This window comes from Aptenodytes patagonicus, chromosome 21, assembly GCF_965638725.1.
Source record: "Aptenodytes patagonicus chromosome 21, bAptPat1.pri.cur, whole genome shotgun sequence".
Taxonomy (NCBI): Eukaryota; Metazoa; Chordata; class Aves; order Sphenisciformes; family Spheniscidae; genus Aptenodytes; species Aptenodytes patagonicus.
This window is the reverse complement of record NC_134969.1, coordinates 7978137-7994679: the sequence shown is the minus strand read 5'-3', so window position 1 is coordinate 7994679 and position 16543 is coordinate 7978137. Positions and strand designations below refer to the sequence as shown.

The following is a 16543-nucleotide window of genomic DNA, read 5'->3' as shown; positions in this document are numbered from 1 at the left end:
GTTTATGTTACCTGGGACTGGTGAAGTGACCTGGCTTTGAAAAAGCAGTTCTTCCCTGTATGCGCATCTGTGGGGCTGGCTGCTGGACCCAGGGCATCTGCTTCTGGCGTCACGGCTGGGGCAAAACCCAGGTGTGCTGCTCAGGTTCAGAGGGTGGCACAGCTGTAGCCCATGGGTGCACTTCTGGGGCTGAACTGTGCTATAGATGTGTGACAGGTGAACTCCCAGGCTACGGCGTCTAGCAGACCTGGAAGCCAAGAGTACTGTCATTTCCCTTTTGCAGGAAGTTGCAGGTTAGGAAGAAAATCCCTGATGATTTTTGGAAGTGAAGATGGATGGAACTGCTCGCAGTAAAGAGAGTAGTTGTGTGACTGGACAAAACACGTGATGTGGCTGGAGAGGAAAAACTCGTTGGCTGGGGAGGGAGTTTGTCTTTGCCTAGTCTCCATTTGCTGTTTGATCTTCAAAGCATCCAGGAGCATCTGCTGTTGTCTGGCTAGCAGGACGATTTGGAATAAGTCTTAGGGGACAGAAGCGTTGGCTGCTTCTCAAAAAGTTTGCATTTAAAACTATCTGTGAACTAACAGCGAAATCCAAACTCGGAATGCTTTTGGCTCAAATAAAGGAGACAAGGAAAAACTCTTGGGCGTGTTCAGTTGTTCTGGTTTCCTCTGTGCTCTGCTCCCCTCCTCCCTGCAGCCCATCTTCTCCCCAGCCATAGTCCAGTGATTAGTTTTTCCCCCGGGAGAAGGAAAAACTGGATTCTGGGGTGACTTAAACACCTGTTGGCCTCTGCCACTGCAGTGGGTCTCTTGGTTGAAGCTTTGTAGATCGTATGAAGCCATGAAGAAAGGCTGAGAGTTGAGGTGGTTCAGCCTGGAGAAGAGAAGGCTCCAGGGAGACCTTCTTGAGGCCTTTCAGTACTTAAAGGGGGCCTATATAGAAGACGGAGAGAGACATTTTACCATGGTCTGTAGTGACAGGACAAGGGGCAACAGTTTTAAAATGAAAGAGGGTAGGTTTAGATTGGACATAAGGAAGAAATTCCTTATGATGGTGGTGGTGAGACACTGGAACAGGTTGCCCAGAGAGGTTGTCGATGCCCCATCTCTGGAAGTGTCCAAGGTCAGGGTGGACGAGGCTTTGAGCAACCTGATCCAGTGGAAGGGGTTGGACCAGATGATCTTTAAAGGTCCCTTCCGACCCAAACCATCCTGTGATTCTCTGATCCTATGCTTTAGGTGCTGTTAATGAATGGCTGGTGCCTGCTTGCAGGTAAGAGCTGGGTTTTCCCTCCTTGGGTGAGTATTCAGTGAAAGGACCTCAACAGCAATAGTCAGTGCGTCTCTCACGATGCTGATCTGAGGAGAGAGTGCTAATACTGAGTGTAAATCCCAGGGCAGAAACAGCCAGAGAAGGAAACCAGCCCAAACCCAAGCTAGGACTTGAGCCAAGCTCGAATGAATGAGATCCTCTCTGCAGCTTTGGGACTCTGCCCTAGGCGCTGAGTGAGGAATGACATGAACTGAAAAACTGAACCCAAAGCTACTCTTCACTGGGAGAGGGGAAAAAAAACCAGTTTGATCTTAAATGAAATTTAAAATTTATTTTCCAGCTCTGATTTGAAAGGAGTGCAGCGCATGATGCAGGAGTGAAACACCTGCTTGCTTTCGGTGTCAAGCTCTCCCCTCATCAGCTCTTTTCCCTTTATGCACATCAGGACTATGAGGTCTTTGTCTCTGCCACTTTCCCAGGGCTTTGCTAAACTTCCAGGAAAAGAAGAGTTGAACTTTGGTCCTTATTTGGTTTTCAGGTCATTTTTTGTATCCAATGCCATGAGTGCAGCAGGGGCCTTTGTAGGTGCCAAGAATCCACAAGAGTGCGAGAAGCATGCTCACAAGCAGGAGGGGACCATGGAGGTCTAGGACAGATGTTGCTTCCAGTTGCAAGTGCAGTTAAAAACAGATGAAAAAGCCAGCAAAACCTAAAGCCACAACGTTTTTACAATGTTTCTACAACCTTGGTGAGAAATTAGGCCAGAGTGAGGAGCGAGTTTGGCTGTACTTGAGAAAAATGCAGCTTCTGCCTTACGAAAGTGGGTTTCTGTCACGCAATTGTACAAATGTGTCACTCGGTGGTTTGGGCCCCAGCTGGGGCATAGCTTGCACTGTGTGAAGTACCTTGTCATGTCTCCTCCTAACCCCATCCCACCCCACGTGCCAAACAGTGTCTGGACATGCTGGCCCCAAAGCAACTCCGTCTAGAAGCATCTGTAATCCCAGCCCAGACACCGTGGCAACACAGCGGAGCAGAGTGAGATCCGTGTCCCAGGGCCTGGGCTGGCATCTCAGTGGCATCTTGGTGGCCGCCCAGCTGTATGTTTGTCTGGTGCTGTCAGAGAGTCTCACAGGTGACAGCTGAGGACACAGCCCACAGCACAACAGGGGGATTTAGTCTGTGCCCAGGGCTGTCCTGACAGCGTACAGGCTGCTTGCCTTTGAGGAAAGTGGGCACCTTTCTGCAGGATCGAGGCCGTTGGAGGTTGTGCTGTGGATCCCTAGGGCTGTATTTAACCTCTGCAAGTAACCAATGTCATGTAAGGTCTAAGGGTATTTGGAGGCTGGGTGGCTTCCAGAAACTAGAGGACTACAAAGGAAAAATCGCCTGCATTTTGCGAATTGTCTTTTGCACGTTGTCATCAACAGTTTCGTAATTGTGTTCAGTGCTGCCGCTCTCTATGCCTGGAAGGGAAGAGAGAGCACAGCCTGCAGACATGCACCACCACAGACTGCAGCAGAAACCCTGCCTGCTTTCCCCACCGCCCCGGTCCGAGCTGCGCCCAGACATGGCAGGGACTGAGGGTGTGGGGAGAGAAGGGCGTCTCGTGGTGACACCAGCCTCTGTGGCCACAGGTCCCCTGCGATCTTGGGGGGGTGGGAAGGTGCCTCGTTCAATGGCAGATGGACGCCAAGGGCTTGTAAGCGGTGTTTACCATGCCCTCACCCTCAAGGTCAAGCCTTGCTTCCCCTCGTGCCATGGTCCCCATGTGGGACAAGGGATTGGGGTGGCCCCCCCCCCCCCCATGCGTCCCCCCTGCATGTGGGACAAGGGGATGGGGAGGTGCAGCCCCCATGGGAGCCTGGCTGGCTGCAGCGCAGACGTCCCCAGCTGAGCATCCCTGCCCCAGGTCCCCGTGAGGACAGGCCTGGGGAGGTGGTGGCCAGCAGCACTCCCCAGTTAAGCACGACCCACTGACGCTGCTGGGAGGCCCCGTCCTCCCACCAGGGCAGTGTGTCTCTGGGCTGAGCCCCGCGGTGTGGCAGGGGCCCAGGAGGTGCCGGGGGCCTCACCTGCATCCCTGGGGGGTCCCCGCCGGCCATACTGGCTGGGAGTGCTTGGCTGGGGCAGGGCTGGGAGCGGCAGCAGTGGAGGAGCTGGGCAGGTGCTCATCGGCAGGGGGCCAGGGACCGGGGGCCTGGGGGCCGAGGGATGCCTCCCCCCAGGGCCCGTCCCTGCCTGTGCTGGCTTGGGGGGCCGTGGGGGTGGCGGGGCCGGGCTGCTGGGCAGCTGGGCCAGCAGCCGGTAGTAGAAGGCCTTGGTCAGCTCCTCCACCCGGGAGCGGCGGGTGCAGGGAGCCGGGGGGTGGATGGGCCCCTTGCTCAGCTGGAGGGAGAGGTCCAGCCACCGCGGCGGGATCTCGAAGCCCTCCTCCGGCTCCTCGCAGAAGCTGCCCACCAGGAAGGGCTGGTCCAGGCGGGCCTCCAGCCGCAGGGCAGGCAGGGCACCCAGTGCATCCCGCTCCAGCCCTGGGTCGGGGGCCACCACCCGGACCTCGCAGGGGAGCGGCTGCCGCTCCAGCAGCTCCACCAGCCCGTACTTCTTGCTGTCACACGCCTCGTCCACGAAGCCGCCTCCCAGGTCCAGCGGCAGCAGCAGCTCCTCGCCTTCCCCCTCCTCCCCGCCGTGGCGGTGGCAGAGCAGCCGGGTGCTGGGGCCGTTCCCCTGCAGCCCCCAGGCCTCCAGCCGGTCGCCCATGCAGAGCGGGGGCACGTCCTCCCCCTGGCCCTCGCAGTCCTGCGTCACCACCACGCGCAGCGGCCGTCCAGGCTGCAGGCCAGCCACCAGCTCCTGCACCCCTTTGAACTGCCGGGGCCGCTGGCGGAACTGGCCCTGGTAGGTGCTGGAGAGGAGGAAATGGCGGCCGCTGCTGGGGGCCGAGGCCAGGACCCGCCAAGCGTGGGAGTGGCCATGGAGCTGCAGCCGCTGCCCCCGCCGCAGCCGCGGCACCCAGGCACTCTCGAAGATGGCGGGGCCGGACGGACCCTCCAGGATCTCGGCCTGGGCCGGCAGCGCCGCCTCCATCCCCAGCACCTCGCTCAGCAGCAGCGGCCGGGCAAAGTGGATGTGCTGCGCTGCCTCCGTGACATCCTCGACGTCCACCTCCAGCGTGGAGGAGATCTTCACCATGTCCCGACGCACTGTGGGGACAGAGCTGCCCTGACCCTGCTCTCAGCCTCTCCCCGGCCCCATGTGGGAGAGGACCCCCAACTCACATCCCCCCCCCCCCCCCAGCCACCCACACCATGTGCATTGGGGGCCCAGCACCAAACTGGTGTAGGCCCCCGACCCTGCAGCACCCCCATCCCAACCCCACAGCATCCTCACCCTGACCCCACAGCCTTGCCCCCCAACCCCTCAGCGCCCCAACCCTGACCCCACAGCACCCCGCCCTGACCCTGCAGCATCCTTGCCCCAACCCCACAGCATCCCTGCCCTGAATCCCGCAGCACTCCTGCCCCGACCCCCCCAGCACCCTGCCTGCCCCATCTGGACTCACGGTGCATGGTGGCGTGCACCTCATAGACAGGGTGCAGAAGCAGGGCATGGGGGCCGATTGTGGGGCACAGCAGGGGCTGTGGCTGCCTGTCCCACCGCCCCAGCACCTGGTGCAGCGTCAGGCCCTGCTGCCTGGTGCCCTTCAGGAACAGTTCCCGCCGTGTCGGGTACGGTCCCGGGGCTGGGGCAGGCTGGAAAAGACCTGTGGGACAATGAGGCTGAGCCCATGGGGGCTGCAAAGGTCTCGCCTGGGAGGAGGGTACCCATTGGGTTTGGGCTGGGACAGGGTAGCCCTGCTCACCCTTAAAGGTTGGTGGCAGCTCCATTGTCTGCCCCGTCTCTGTGTCCTCACAAATGACTTTCTGCAGTGCCACGGCCGTGACTTTCAGCAGGTCACCCGTCGACAAGCAGCATTCGTTGCCTGAGATCTCGTACACGGACCCTGCAGGGTGAGGAGGGAGATTTCCTCAAAGAAAATGCCTCTACCAGCATTTCATAGAATCACAGAAAGGTTTGGGTTAGAAAGGACCTTCACAGATCACCTGGTCCAAACCCCCTACCATGGACATGTCCCCTGCAGGGACATCTTTCACTAGATCAGGTTGCTCAAAGCCCCGTCCAACCTGACCTTGAACACTTCCAATGATGGGGCATCCACAACTTCTCTGGGCAACCTGTTCCAGTGTCTCACAACCCTCTGTACGCTGTCCTTTACTGCTTCCTCAGAATACCTGCAGGTGGTTGGTGCTCCTGTCCAACGCTTGGGAGTTCCTGACTGAACTCAAACATACGAAGGAAGTGCACGCGCAGTGGTAGCAGGGGCAGGTGGCCCAGGAGGAGCACAGAGACACGGTCTAGCATGCAGGGATGGGGTTAGGAAAGCCAAAACCTGCCCAGAGCTGAATCTGTCAAGGGATGTGAAGGGCAACAAGAAAGGCTTCTACAAGTACATCAACAGCAAAAGGAAGACTGGGGAAAATGCGGGCCTGCTGCTGAATGGGGCAGGGGACCTGGTGACAAAGGACACAGTGAAGGCCGATGTGCTCAATGCCTTCTTGGCCTCAGTCTTTACAGGTATGACCAGCCTTCAGGAATCCCCCTGAGACCAGGGGGAAAGTCTGGAGCAAGGAAGACCTGCTTTTGGTGGAGGAGGACCAGGTAAGGGAGCACTAAACATAGTGGACATACGTAAGTCCGTGGGGCCTGTCGGGATGCACCCATGAGTGCTGACTTTGTGAGGCCACTCTCTATTATCTTTGAGAGGTCATGGGCAATCGAGAGAGGTTCTTGAAGACTGGGAAAAAAAGCAAATGTCACTCCTATCTTCAAGACAGGCAAGAAGGGACCTACAGGCCAGTCATGCTCCCCTCAAACCCCGGGAAGGTGACGGAGTAGATAATTCTGGAAACCGTTACCAGACACATGAAGGACAAAAAGGTGATCTGGATTAGTCAGTATGGGGAAATAACGCTTATCCAACCTGATCACCTTCTACAATGAGATGACTGGCTTGGTGGACGAGGGGAGAGTAGTGGGTATTATTTACCTTGACTTTAGTACGGCTTTTGGCACTATCTCCCATCACATCCTCATAGAAAAGCTGATGAAGAATGGGCTGGATGAGCAGACACTGAGGTGGACTGAAACCTGGCTGAAAGGCTGGGCCGAGAGGGTGGTGATCAGTGGCACCAAGTCTAGTTGGAGGCCAGTCAGTAGCGGTGTGCCCCAGGGATCAATACTGGGTCCAATCCTGTTTAACTTATTTGTTAATAACCTGGATGATGGGGCAGAGTGCACCCTCAGCAAGTTTGCAGATGACACAAAACTGGGAAGGGTTGCTGACAGGCCAGAGGGACCTCGACAGGCTGGAGAAATGGGCTGACAGGAACCTCACGCGGTTCAACAAGGAGAAGTGCAAAGTCCTGCCCCTGGGAAGGAACAATCCCCGGCACCAGCACATGCGGGGGGCCACCCGGCTGGAAAGCAGCTTGGTAGAAAAGGACCTGGGGGTCCTGGTGGACACCAGTTGAACATGACCAGCAACGTGCCCTTCCTGCAAAGGTGGCGAACAGTGTCCTGGGCTGCATTAGGCAAAGTACGGCCAGCAGGTCGAGGGAGGTGATCCTTCCCCTCTGCTCAGCACTGGTGAGGCCACACCTGGAGTGCTGTGTGCGGTGCTGGGCTCCCCAGTACGAGAGACATGGACATACTGTAGACAGTCCAACAAAGGGCCACAAGGATGATGAAGGGACTGGAGCATCTCTCCTGTGAGGAAAGGCTGAGAGCTGGGAATGTTCAGCCTGGAGAAAACAAGGCTCAGGGGGTAATCTCATCAACATATATATTTCATCAACATCCTCCCTTCAACCTGAAGGGAGGATGCAAAGCCAGGCTTTTCTCAGTGGTGCCCAGTGCCAGGGCCAGAGGCCATGGGCACAAACTGGAACACATGAAACTTCCTTTGAACATAAGAAAACATTTTTTTACTGTGATGGTGGTCAAGCACCGGGACAGGTTGCACAGAGGGGTTGTGGAGTCTCCATCATTGGAGATATTCAAAACCCAGCTGGACAAAGTCCTGAGCAACCAGCTCCTGCTGACCCTGCTTGAGCTGGGGGTTGGCCTGGATGATCTCTGGAGGTCCCTGCCAACCTCAGTGATTTAGTGATTCCCATCACAGGTAGTCATGCTATGTGCCATTAAGAAATACCAGTTACATAGTGGGGGCCCCTCTGCTTGGCCAGCTGTGATGAGGTCCCCGGGGCAATGGGGAGGGGGCTGACCCATGGCCTGGCCCTGGCCGCAGGCTTTGTCCTTTCTGGGACGTGAGCCAAGCCCGGGTGTCCCGGCAGTCATGGGTGCACGCAGGTCCCTGAGGGAGCCCCAGTGCCTGTGGCTGTGGTGGGGCCAAGGGGACCCCCGACCCCTGGGACTGCAGAAGGGGACCATGGGATGGGGGTGGAGGGTGCTGAGGAAGGAGGGCAGCTATTCAGGGAAGGGCAGAGCTGGTCTGCAGGCTCAGCAGTGGGCAGAGATGGGGCTGGCACAGATTGACCCGGTGTGCGGGGCGAGCTGGGGCCTTTGGCCACGGTGGGAACATGTTGATTTAGGGCCCCGGCACACACAGCCGCCCCAGCAGGTCTGGGCAGGACAGACGGAGCCAAGGCTGGACACACCGCCAGAGATGGGCTGGTGTCCCCACGTTGGGTATCGGCACCCGAGCGTGGGGGGATGGACGCTGCTGCAGGCACTGCCGCACCACTGACCACCGCTTGCCTGTGGAGTGCGGGTGGGAGCAGCGGGGTGGGACTGGCTGGGAGACTGCCTGCCCCCCGGGGGTGGGGGGAACCTCAAAGTGGAAATAAATGTGAAAAAATAAACCACAGGAAGAGGTGGTTGAAAGCTAGGAAGTTTCAGAAAGTACTGCGTGTTGTGTAAGCCCCAGTCCCCCTCCTCCAGCCCTCTTGTGCCCTGTCACGCTGTGACAGCATCGAGGGCATGGTCTGAAAAGGGAGGAAACCCACAGCCGGGCTGCACTGCCCAGAGCACAGAGATGCCTCACACCCTGGGTGCAGAGACCCGGTTAACTCCACGCACAGCTGGCATGGCTGGCCCCCTTGGCTGGCAGCAAGACGCACAGACACACGTGGCTGTGGATGCCCTGTGCAGGACCCCAAAGTGCTCTTCAGCTCCCCCCCAGCACCAAGCCAGAGTGGTTTTGCAACATAAAGCAGGATCAAGAATGCAGAGGAGGCGAGGGCTGCATGGCTGGGAGAGGAGCCTGAGAAGGGGCCGAGACCAGCAGTGGTCCCCATCTTGGGGACCCACCCAAATTTTTGCTAACAAAAAGCCAGAAGTAGTAAGATCTTCAGTAATGGCAGGAAATCCAGAAATGTTCAAGAAATATCATGAGTGCAGGATGGCACATCTGCAGGGTGCAACACTGATTGATCCCCAGTGCACTCTGATCTGTCTGTGAGGTTCAGCACCGTTCACCATCAGCCAAGGGAACACGCAACCAGGAGGTCGGCTGAGGGGCCTTTGTTGGGGTGATGTTTATTTCTAAGGAATCAGGAATACTTGGAAGCTCGTACAGCCCATGTCCTGGAAAGCTTCCAGTGGTGGTAACTGTGCAGGGGTCATAACAGGGGAGAAAAGCAGTGCAGAAGAGCACAACGAGAATGGCTGGAGGCTGAACCGATGTAACTCAGATGAGAAATGCAGCAGGAAAGATTCAGTGCTTGATCACGCTGCAAAGGGATGGGGGTAGATGTGCCCTTCCTGGAGCCGGAGCCTTTCCTGGAGCAGGAGCTCCTCAGGCTATGCTACCAGATCACAATACCCTCCAACACAAGCAATGCCCCTTTCTGCCCTTAAATCTGCATTCATTGAGCTGCTACCAAATCTTCTGTGCAGCCCCGAACTTCTCCCCTCCCTGGGATGAACTCATGACAAATCCCCTGCTATGCGAAGCAGAAAGCACTGGCTACCTCACCACGACTACCAGCAACTACTAAACAAATTGACTGCTGCTGTTGGAACAGAGGCGTTTTTACTCATTTAGCAATGTTAAGGTGTTATCAAAGCCACCAGAAGTCTTTGGGAAAGCTAAACATCCACCGCAACTGAGCTACAGAGAAGCAGAATGAGACCACCCCAACCACTTCGCCTGCTCTTTAAAAGTCAACGAAAACTAAACAAATGCTACAAATCCTACAAGTCTTGATGGTAATTGCCACAGTGGTGTTGCCAGGATCCTGCTGTGCATTCCCAGCATTTTCGGGAGCCCCAGAAACCCAGCAAAAGCATTTGCTAATTTCAGGTTCCATTTCACCACCAACATTGCCACCAGCTGAGGAAGCCATGTTGGTCAAGGCTTCTCCTTGACCTAAGATGTCTCCAGGGACATGGTCCAGGAGGAAGCAGAGACCTCAGACCAGGCTGCTCTCTGTGCCCTTGCTGGACTACTCGCACTGGGGCCAGGGGCAATGCCATCCCACCTTCCTCCAGCCACTGAGCATGTGGCTCCATCCCTGCCAGATCCATCAGGAGCAGGTGATTCACCGCCTGGGACAAGAGCTGTGCATGAAGTGGAGGACCAGCCTGGATGGTTTTTGGTGCCCCACCGCTTTCCTAGCAGAATGACTGAATGCACTGGGGCACTCAGCTGGGTGGGCACTGGGTGTAGAAGAGAAAGATTTTTGCAAGAAGCTGTGCCTTAGGCACCAGTGTCTGGTGGTGGCACGAGGACCTGTGCCTCTCCCTGGGTGCGGGCACCCCTGTGGCAGGGGACCAGCCATCTTCAGGGCGGGAAGGGGGAGCCCGGGCTGCAGTGGCATGGCCAGGGGAGGTGGCACAGCCTTGGGGCACCCTTTGGAGGCAGCGGGCACCCGGCACTCACCTTGGAAGTAGACACCGGAGCAAATCCTGAGGATGCGGGGCAGGGTGGCGGGGTCCAGGGAGCAGATGTATTCCTGGAAGGAGAGGGGCTCCATGGCCGTGCTGCTGGATGCTCTGGAGCACTCTGCAGAGAGGGGAACCGTGTGGGAAGCAGCTCCGGGCTCTGCTTTCACTTCTGCTTGCCTTTCACTTCTGATTCTAGCAGTGGTAAGTTTCCTCTCTGGCCCTAGACTCACGGTGCCGGCAGCTCTCCAGCCTGCACAGACTGACCGATGTGCTGCTGGGACAATCCTCTTCCTGGACCCCATCACCCGTCATGGCTTGGTGTCCCCCAGTCCTGATCCTGGCGGTGCTGGCGGTGCTGTGGGTGGGTGAAGGCACGGACCCCCCCCAGCTCTGCCGTGGTGCTGTCCTGGCTGGACCGATGCTCCAGCCTGTCCTACCCAGGCTGTCCCCATCGCACATCTCCCGTGTACCAGCCTGCCCTACCCCTTGGCAGCTGGGGCCAGACAGAGCGATGGTGCTGTGGAGCAGAGGGCAGGTCTGGGTGTACCATGCCAGAGAAAGCGAAGGGCTGTGTCCAGACAGCCCTCACCCCTTACAAACACACAGGCACCTCCGTCCTGCTCACCTCTGGGCTTTCAGACCACGCTTGCTCCCGGCACAAACATCCCGTGCCTGATGCCCTAGCTGTGTTCAGTGTGCAGAGAAGAGGGAAGTCAGTGGGTCTGGACTGCGTGTCACTGCGACAGCATCAGCTGTGGGAAAGGCAGAGCCAAATTCCCACGCTTCCAGGACAGGCAGCAGCACCCGTCTCACTCCCCTGCAGAGATGGGCCCCGTCCTTCACCAAAGCAGCCGAGCACAGTCCCCACGGCTGCCAGCCCCACAGGCTGCCAAGGTAGAAACAGCAGTTCTGAGAGCTGCTGCTCCTGATGAGCTTCATCTTTGTAAGGATTTTCCTTCAGCTTGCCCTATGAATCAAACTGAAGCTGCAGGCTAGGAACAGGAGCAGGATGGGACTTAATGTAGAAATGAAACTTGGAGAAAGGTATTTTTAAGAAGATGATGCAGAAAAAGAGGTCTCTCTGCTTTGACTCCAGCTGCGGAAAGCAGCTGCATTTAATGATAATTCATGTTTCCTGTAATTAGTACAAGATGAAGCAATCTGAGGGACAGAGAGTGCTGGAGTATCGAGATCCCCCCTGCACGAGGCAATTTCAGCATGCCACGCAGGGTGTCATAGCAGCAGGGATGTCTAGAGGACTTCAGGCCAAACTGACACTTGGAGCTGGACTATCCTTGACACCAGAGCAAGTCAGATGACAACCTACAAGGATGGAGACCTTCCACCCCTCTGGTGGTCTGTCAAAGGGCTGCACCACCCTCCCAGAGAAGGTGTTTTCCTAATGCCCAGCCTGCATCTCTGAAGCTGTATATGCAGCCATCGTCCCTCACTATCTCATCTGCCATTGCTGGGAAGAATTTGGCTCCACTGGCAGCAAAACTGTCCTTCAAGTAGTTGCGGGCTGCTATTAGATTGGCCTTCTCCTCCTCTTCACCAGACAAAACCAGCCCAGCTCCCATAAACACTCCTCATAGGTTGTGTGGCCAGCCCCATGACCATCTTGGTCACCCTTTGGTGGTCCCTCTCCGACATCCCTCTTCTTGAACTCGGGGTTCAACACTGGGTCCACTATTCCCAGTGCAGGCAGGCAGCAGGGATAGCTTCCCTTCATCTGTGAGCCATGATCTGGTCTTAGTCCAGCACATGGTTTGCCCTGTTCACAGCAAGAGCACAGGTGTGGTGTTGCACATTAAGAGCAAAGAGCATGACTGAGGATATAGGGGAAAAGATACGGGAACTACCATGTATCAGACCCCTTTGGAGAGCCAGCAAGATGCTGGCTCTGTTCCCGAGCCGGACAGGCTGTCCCAGGCAGGCTCATCATCGCTGCAGAAGGTGTACAGATGCTGAGCCCATGCTGATGGGACACCGCAAGATTTACAGCTGGGCAACGGCACACAAGCCCACGTGAAACTAGATGAACAAAGCTAAAGTGGGTGGAAGAGCCCAAGCAGCAGAAGTTTAGATGCCATCAGCTTTATCATCATGAAATGGGAATGGGACACACCGCCTGGGAGAAATATCCTTTGTACCAATAGCTGGGAAGAAAGTGTATTTTATTCTATCAAACAATGTCAAGAATCCCTGAAGGGCAGGACCAGACTAACCACGGGAGGTCAGGAAACTCTCAATATAGTAGAGAGAAGCCCCCAAACCCGCAGAGCTTGTCCCTCTAGGGGTGTTTTGCTGCTCTAAGGCAGAGTCCAGGGAAGAGCTGAACAGATGCTCTGGAAATCACAGGGTAGGTTGAACAGCCAACAGCAAAGGTCTCTCTGCACACCAAGTATCTATTCCTCCATTCCCAAAGAGGCCCTAAAGAACCAGCCACGCGCCTAGACAGTCTGAACCCCCAGTGGCAAGGCTGACTCCAAGGCCTCTCTGCAGGGAACGGGTGACTGTGGTTGTGGTAGGCATTGCTGACAAACCAGGGTGTGGATTTTGCTACAACTGAGACCTATGTTTGCAGCTGCAGGAAGATAATGAGGGTTTCCCCAGCTGATGTGCTGGTCTAGTTCAAAACAGAAGAGCCTGGCTGCAGCCACCCCTGCATACCTGTGCTCTGCTACCAGTCTGGGGAAAATGGGAGGGGGACAGGGAACAGAAGGAATTAGTTTGAAAAACAGTCATAGAAAAGTATGTCTAAAAATAAAAGGTCACTTCAGGAACCAGAAACATACAGTGGCCTAAACTGGACAGTCCATGGTTCAGCATGTAACAAGCTGGTTGTGGTTGGAGAAGATACCAAAGACTGTCTTCTCTTTGCTCAGGTTTCCTCCCAGGGACAATGTGATAACCTAACACCAAGCAGAGGCGGCACAGAGGAAAGATCCCACCCTAGCACAGCTCCCCAGAGCTCTGTTCGTTGACACGTTTCTGGAATGCTGCTGGGCACTGCCAGTCCAGCAACCCCCGATTCCCAGGGCAGGTGAGCGATATAGGGAAATACGCTCAAGAGGGATGCCCCTGCTGCAGAGCACAGCTGTGAAAGGGCAGCTGAGGACCCAGTGTGCAAATCTCCATGAGAAGTCTGGAGAAATAAAAGGGGTCATGGAGGTGTCCAAGCCCTGGACACAGATACAATGAGCATGGCCATGGACAGCAATCGTGGTCGGCTCAGAAGCCCACTGGCTCTTGCCTGAAAGAGGCTTCTAGGAGCAGGTCTCCAGGCTGCTGAGCTCCAGCAGCAAAGAGCCAGGGCTTGGCCACAGCGAGTCAGAGCCAAAGAGGAAGCAGCATCTCTTCAGGGATGGGGAAGAGCTGCAAGGAAAGGGGAGTGAGGAGAGTCAGAGACATGTTCAAGACAGCTTACTACGGACCAAGGGGCTAAGCAGCTCTGCTTTGGGGCCAGTGATGCCTGATATCCTCTCCTGGTAGCTTAGCCTTGAGCCTGATTTCATCAGAGGATGGGTGAAGGAGGTTGTTGCTTTGCAGCTACCCAGAAGTATGTGTAGCAGACCCGTGAGGTTTGGGATGCCTCTGGGAACCACAGAGCAGCTGTTGGAGGAAAAGGCAGCAAACCTGTCAGGGCTCTGTCATCCCAAACACAGCCAAAGCACTGAGCCGAATAAATGGGTGGAACATTTTCACTCCCTCCTGCTCACCACCAGGCCGGTGCCCGCCTGCCCGCTCTGCCTGCGAGGTGAGGGACAGGCCAGCCACCACGGCGCCCCGAGAACCGCTGCTTTATTTCACATGCTAACCAAAACCAGCCCATCCCCTTCCAGGAACAGCCCTCACTTCCCCACAGCAAGCAGGCACTCCGCAGCGGCTGAGGAAAGACCATTCTTTTCCCATAGCAGACATTTCCACATCAGCCACCCAGTGCCTGACGTCAGGATGGCTTAGGCTTGACGCATGGTCCCTGGACTGAGGGTCATCTTTGTGAGCACCGTCTCCACCTCTCCGAGTTCAAATTCGGAGGTGATCCTGCCCAGCAGGTGCCCCCTCCAGAGGGGTCCCCTGTGACAGCAGGACATGCTCCAACTCAGCAGCACGTGCAGCAGAAGAAATCATTGCACCAAGTGATAAAACTGCTCACCCCAGGAAGCGGGACCCAGCTCATTGCCAAGGCCAGAGGAGCTGTGCAGCAGAAAGGCCAAGAAAGAGGGAACATCAATAGCAGAGGGCCCTGATGGCACTGCAGGGTCACGTACAGCGCCTTGATGATAACTGTCCATGCTTGCCTGTCGAAGCTCACAGGCACTTCCCTGCCATTCACTACCCAGCCCTGTGCTAAGGCTAACCCGGCATCACCTCTCACTACACAAGACATGTCCTTATGCTCTCCAAGGTCAGTGTCTGATACAGAACACAACTGAGACGGTATCTCCCTGCAAAGGGATCCTCTCCTCCTACTTCAAGCAATCATGTACCACCATGGAGCACAGCACAGCGTGGTGGGTGAGCCAGGACCCACGAGCGGTTTTGTTTCTTTCCCTGGTGAGGCTCTAACAAGGGTGATGAGGATGGACAGGGAGGAGGGGGAGGTGCAGGGGACTTGCATCAGAGGAAGTTGCCACTTTCTGCCTCATGCAGTGAGACAGGAAACCATGCAATTGCTTTTTTTCCCCTCCAGTTGTGCATTTGCCCTAGCAGAGCAGAACACACCCATTGTTAATATCATGGACAAATATAGGTGAAAAATCTGTTGGAAATTGTTCAGCAGCAAGCAACTGTAAAGCCTACATCTTAGTACAACTAGTTGTGTTCTGCATACTGAGTAACTGAGATAAAGTTGTTAGGAGATAACAAGAAGAACATAAAACCTCTTTAACAGATGGGCCCAGTGATATCAAATGAGGAAACTGCTGGCTAGAAGCTGTCACTAGTCAGAGGGCTATTATCAGTTCCACACAGCTGCCTTTGGCAAAAGACAGGCTGGACAGAAATATCCCTTTTACTAGAGATTGATTATTCATGGAATTGGTTATTCCACACCCCCTCCAGACCCCCCTCCCAAAAAAACCCTGAAAAAAACCCCCACATAACCCAAGAGGAACAATGAGCACACAGCAAATGATTCATGTAAGTCACACAGTTTGTGTGCTCCTAGGCTGATGACTAAGCATAACAAGGGAAGAGCAAACAAGTACTGCATGTAAAGGAGAGCTCTTTCTGTAGTTTAGCAGCTCGTCTGAAACATTCACGCAGTGCTGTCTCCTGGCATAGAAGAGGCTGCTGAAGAGATGTTCCCGTGCATCATTTCAGCTTTGACTGAGCTCGCTGGCAGATCTTGTGTGCAGCATCTCATAGGAGCATTTACAGCCAGTCAGTGAAGTGCAAAGAGCTTTTTGGCAGCTGATGCTGGCAGGAGACAGGTAAACTTTACAGCATGATAATGGTCACTGAACCAGTGGTTCTGTCTTCTCCAGTTAGGGCTGGTTGATCATATCCAGAGTCCTGCATTTCTCTTGAAAAGATTCAAAGCACGCTATAAGCTACCTCCCTGCTGCTCACCATAGGGGGTACTCGGTACCAGATGGAGATGACAGTTCTTGGTGCTACTGAAACCCTGACTGAGCCCTGGGCAAATCTCTCAGCTGTGCTGTGCCCTAAACAACGCTTCAGGATCTGCACTGAAACAGCCAACAGCCAGGTTCTCTGTCTTCACGGACAGTCCCTGTGAGCAGGGGACACCCTCCCCACTGCACGTAGGGCTGTTAGCTGCCCTGCTGCTCCCCGAGTCCCCGCTGTAGATGCTCAGGGAGACACAATAATGTTCCGTCATTTTCCTACTGCTCAGGTGACAGCTGGTGGATAGAGCTGCTGGGAGAACACACCACCGGTTTCCTATTCTCACCCACAGGGTACCACACGACATCAGAGATTTTATTATCATTTATTTCTAGTCTTCAAACTTTTCACCTGGGCTTGTGACACTCATTGTCTTAGCCATTACCTTGGCCTCTGGACAACATTCCCAGGCTCAGAGAGGCAAGATGCTTAGCTTTCAGCACCTTTCATTGTACCAGTCCTCCTACCCATAGGGTTTAGCCTCCATTTCCTTCATGTGGCATGGCTGGAAGAAAGGGTAAGTGAAGCAGAGACACAGAAGCAGAGGCACTCAGGGACAGGCAGATGATCTCTGTGCTGTAGGACAGAGAAAAGCTCCCATGGAGAAGTCAGGAATAAGCCGCGAACAGGCCAACTTCAGGTCATGGGGATGAAAAAAAATCACACC

At 55.4% G+C, this 16543-nt stretch overlaps 1 protein-coding gene across 1 annotated transcript; it reads right to left on the bottom strand.

The window, feature by feature from the left end:
- Positions 1 to 1586: 1586 nt before the first annotated feature.
- Positions 1587 to 10904, bottom strand: THEMIS2 (thymocyte selection associated family member 2). Its single transcript, XM_076357248.1, is given in 8 exon segments — positions 1587 to 2726; positions 2728 to 2741; positions 3351 to 3462; positions 3465 to 4478; positions 4838 to 5038; positions 5138 to 5278; positions 10238 to 10360; positions 10868 to 10904. Coding segments are annotated over 7 exon segments (1656 nt in total). The 5' UTR covers positions 10332 to 10360; positions 10868 to 10904; the 3' UTR covers positions 1587 to 2646.
- Positions 10905 to 16543: the final 5639 nt, after the last annotated feature.